The following is a 5,028-nucleotide window of genomic DNA, read 5'->3' as shown; positions in this document are numbered from 1 at the left end:
ATTCACCGGTCAATTTTTGTTCCTACCCTGACCAATGGTCATGAAGGCTTGGTCTTGACCAACAGAACAAGATTGTGGGTACAAGCGGCCCCACGATTTTCCTCCCTGGAAATCATGTCTATCTGAAATTGTACAATTCATGTCAATCTGAAAATCCGCTCCTCTACCATCCAGACCTACTTATCAGGAATCTGCTGTCTCATAAACTAGATATTTGCAGCCAGTACCGTGTATTTAAATATCTGCTTGCTAATTAAAGGATTTTGGAAACAAGAACCAATTATCACAGCAAAATGCCACTCACTATTCTATAAGTTCAGGCTACTCATCCCTTTTTTGGCTTGTGGCAGTGCTCCAAAATCATCACATCTGAAAAGCTGTCATTGTAAACTGTTTCGAAAAGGCCCGGCACTTTAAAAAAAAATACCTAGTAGGTGAATGAATGAACCATCCGTGTATTACGTCTGCCAGTGTTTTTTTTTTAACACTTGTTGTCCATAGCTCCGAACAGTGATTGGTTCGGTCTGCTGCTGTTCAGGTAAAAATGCATTACTTGAAGCCAAACAAGATGGACTTGTGTGTAATATGTGATTCTTGCGTGATCGCATGATATTGTAAGTATCAAGCTGACGTGTAACATAAGACAACAGGGGCATCAGGTCAGTAAATGCTGTGTAGATTAGGGACCAGCAACATTTAGATTTTTTTATTTGGGCGGTGTAGAGCTACCTAAGCATTGCCCAAGTAATGTCATTTTATGGCTTAAGCTTTGTTGTGTATACATTAAATTCATTTTGCTGTATATATTAATATTATTATTATTATATTATACTAATAGTTTTTTATTTGTTTCCTACCTCTTTAGACTGCTCTTGTACCACTCACATGAACATGAACATGAATTTCCCTTCTGATGATTTAAAGGTCCAATGTGTAGGAATTTCTCCCATCTAGCGTTGAGATCTTATATCGCAATCAACTCTCTCGCACCACGCACTTCAAAGTATGTTTTACAGCTACGGTAGCATTCACTTTTCAAAAAGCTGGTCTCTTGCTCTTTTCAATATCCTTTTGCTTTTTCTGGGCGAAGAAGAGGGCTCATGTTCCTGAAATTTTGATTTTTCATACGTGTGGTCCTCCATGTTTCCTTCCTCAAACTTGCCAGGGCTACCATACCCATTAGCAGCGCTAGCAGCACCTGTAGAGTTTATCATGTGACAGCGAAAACGCGAAAGGCGGAGCAGTATGCCCTGTATGTCCCTTACTAGCTAACGTATTTCAAGATGGCGCATGAATATGGAGCGTCTACCCCAGTTCATGTGAATGAAAATGTAAAATTCCAAGCCAAAAGGAATACTTGGAATTGATGGTGGTGGTAATATTCATGAAAAAGGAGAAGTTTGTGAACAGGCAACAAAGATTTTTATAATGAACAACTAAACACGTTAAACACTGGACCTTTAACGACTTGTATTATTTTAAGTAAAAAAGGTGTCAAAAGGTGTAAAAAACAATGCCTGTGGGTTCAGGCCTCCAGAGTTTGATGATGTTGTTCAAGTAATTGTAGTTGTACCTGTTGGAGGGGCCGTACAGCGCTCACACAGTGTTTTCAAGAAAAAACATTTGTTCATTGTGGTTATTACTTTTGTGATGAATAACATTTTTGTGTTGTTTGTCGTACCCTGTAAGACTTCAAACCGCATTTGTATGAAATTGTTCAGTGTAACCTGAATTTGAACTTGACCTAAGGTATACATGTGTGTTGCATTGCTGCTAATGCACATGCAGGTCAATGATTAGGGCCTTGCACAATCCCTGCAAAAGCTCTAAAACTAAAGTAGTTAAACTGTTGTTTAAAAGTTGCAAAGACAGTAATGATGTAAAGAAAGTTTGACACCTCTGGGTTCAGGCCTCCAGAGTTTGAAGAAGTTGTTTACATGATGAAAACTCTTGGTGGAAAATGTAATGAGATCCATGGAGGATGAAGAAATGTCATAAAAGATTTTGTCTGACTTCAACTGTTCACTTTCTGATTTCTGAAGATGAACACACATCAAGTGCAGTTTAAGGTTAGGTATCTGTTAATGAATGAGACAATCAAATACATGATACATGTTAATGCAATCTTCACAGTAAGACTTATTTCCGCAGTTTATTAATTTAAGCTTGTTATACAATCTGTCTGTCTTATTCTAATGGTTTAATTTGTGACATTCTTCATGGATGATGAATTTAATGTAACGTATATAACTCTTGGTGGGTATGCGGAAATGGGCAAATCAAGGTATTTCTATTTTGTTATTATGTTTACAGTATATATTGTAGCAATCTTGTTTAGTGTCACCATTGTCTGCCTTATTTGCATGCACAGGAACCTCCATGAGCCTATGTACATTTTTATTGCAGCTTTGCTAATGAACTCTATTGTTTACAACACTGCTATGTACCCAAATTTGTTAGTTAACTTTTTTACTGAAAAACAGATCATATCCTATTCAGCTTGTCTCCTTCAATTATTTTTATATTACTTCTTAAGTGCTTCAGATTTCTTGCTGTTGTCAGCCATGGCCTATGACAGGTATGTGTCCATATGTAAACCCCTGCAATATCCAAATATCATGAGAAAAACTACAGTGAGTATTATATTGGGTGTAGCTTGGTTTGTGCCTGCTTTTCAGCTTGCTGTCTCAATAATACTGAGCAGTAATATGAAACTTTGTCATTTTACTTTAAATGCAATTTTCTGTAACAATTCGGTTTACAGTCTCCAATGTGTTGCTTCGGAAATACGGGCTATATTTGATCTATTTGCTCTACTAAGCCTGGCACTTCTCCCTTTGCTCTTCATACTTTTCACATATACCAGGATACTTATTATAACCTATCGAAGTGGTAGAGAGGTTAGGAAAAAAGCTGCACAGACTTGTTTACCCCACCTGATAGTTTTACTAATCTTTTCCTTTTTGTGTGCATATGATGTCATTGTTATTCAGCTCGATGTGGGATCTGAGGTACATTTAATAATGACTCTACAAGCATTTTTGTATTATCCTCTTTTCTATCCAATTATATATGGACTACAAATGAAAGAAATTTCTAAACACATAAAGAGGTTGTTTTGTCAAGCCAAAGTGATCTAATGTATTAAAAGGGATGTCACAGTAATAGTAATTTTAGTGATGCCAATGCTCAGTCATTCCTTTTGTTATATGAATGTAAAGATGTAAATGTTTGGATCTTGGGAAGGTATTTAATGTAAGGATTTGCATCTATGCTGTAAAAATTCTTTGAACTATTTTTCATGGAAACAATAAAGAGTATCGTCAGTTTGAACAGTGTAATGACAAGTTAATGCTGCCATGATGCAAACATATGTCTTTGTTAATCTCAACCCCAGACCTCATTAGTCAGTTGTGGGCCATCTAGCCATCTGGATATCTTTTGAAGTTTCTCCCAGTTTTCTCCCAAATAAAACAGATATACAGAGTTACATTTACTGCAGAGGCCAATGTGGACAAGCCACACTGCAAGCAAGGATAAACCAAACAAAATGGGTAAAAAAATGCCTGACAAAGGAATTATTTACCATGTAACATTGAATTTAATAAAACATTTTATTATAAAACTCAACAATCATATTTAATGTGAGTCTGAGTGTTTGTACTCTAATAACATAAGATAATAAAGTATTTGTTGCATGAAGAGCTCTTATTCTATGAAACTAAATATACAAAAAAAATAGGATAATAAAAAATAAAATGTTTGCACAATGAGGTGTTACAATTAATTCCACCTTGGCTAGATAAGATAATATATAATGTAATATAATATGCCAATGTAAATGCCAATTGCTTCAGTAATAGTTGCATCATGTTCTGCGTCTAAAGGCTGTTTGAAAGCAGCGGGATAAAGATGGGCTCCAGTCTGCTTTTTTCTCACCCTGGTGATCGGCACGTCTTGGTGATGCCGTCAAATGTGCGTTAGCATGTTTGATGCATTTCCAACACACCCTACATAAGGTGAAGCACCACCGACACCATCGTCGTCTTATATCTCTCCTTAAGTTTCACAGTTTTGCCGTGGATCATGTGTAGGCGCTTTACTCTGTATAAAGTGCTTATGACAACATTAAAGGAAGTGCAGTGGAGAGAAATGTCAGTAAGAACCTTCACAGATGGCTAGGGATACTTCCAAGCTTCACATCCATAAGGGGTGGGGGAAAAATTCGATACTGCATAGTATCGCAATATTTTCCGTGGCATTATCGTATCGATACACAGACGCCAAGTATCGATCTATTATTATATATTTTTGTTTGTCTGCTTGACAATCCCATCTTGCAGCAATAAAGTTGAAGTAAGATGAACAAACAGTGACATTTATCTGACATTAACCCTGCAATGGCTCTAAATGCAAAGTGGTAAAGTGGTTGTTTAAGCAGGTGCAAAAAAAAAAGTAAAGAGACCAAACACCCAGGTAAAGAAAGTTTGACACCTATGGGTTCAGGCCTCCACAGTTTGAAGAAGTTATTTTGTAAATCTTGGTGAAAACATTAATGAGATCCATGGAGGGTGAAGAAATGTCATAAAAGATTTTGTCTTCACTGTTTACTTTCTGATTTCTGAAGATGAACACACATCAAGTGCAGTTTAAGGTTAGGTATCTGTTAATGAATGAGACAATAAATACGTTCTATATTAATGCAATCTTCCTAGTTAGATTTCTTTCCTTAGTTAATTCACGTATGTTTGTTATACAATTTTCATTCTTATTCATTGTTTTAATTTGTGACATTCTTTATGGATAATGAATTTACTGCAAGTGCATGTGAAAATGGACAAATCCAGGTATTTATATTATAAGGGGTATGACATGTGAAATGTAACTTGTGCTACTTCAGCTGCAATTTTAGAGGGTTACAGCAGACAGCGCTAGAAATAAAGGAATGGTGTCCGCTACGCTGTTCTTTGGGTGCACTACACAACTTTTTAGGTATGCTAGAATGGACAGCAGCCGATATACATTAGA

General features: G+C 36.4%; 1 protein-coding gene across 1 annotated transcript; it reads left to right on the top strand.

Moving 5' to 3' along the window:
- Positions 1–2,219: 2,219 nt before the first annotated feature.
- Positions 2,220–3,140, top strand: LOC120570531 (olfactory receptor 6N2-like). Its single transcript, XM_039818922.1, has one exon. The coding sequence runs from the start codon at positions 2,220–2,222 to the stop codon at positions 3,138–3,140; it is 921 nt and encodes a 306-aa protein (XP_039674856.1).
- Positions 3,141–5,028: the final 1,888 nt, after the last annotated feature.

The sequence above is a fragment of the Perca fluviatilis genome, chromosome 12 (genome assembly GCF_010015445.1).
Source record: "Perca fluviatilis chromosome 12, GENO_Pfluv_1.0, whole genome shotgun sequence".
Taxonomy (NCBI): domain Eukaryota; kingdom Metazoa; phylum Chordata; class Actinopteri; order Perciformes; family Percidae; genus Perca; species Perca fluviatilis.
This window is presented reverse-complemented; position numbering and strand designations above follow the sequence as displayed.

Excerpts from the sequence above, each read along its gene's own strand:
- LOC120570531 (XM_039818922.1), top strand. The coding sequence starts at position 2,220 with ATGGATGATGAATTTAATGTAACGTATATAACTCTTGGTGGGTATGCG.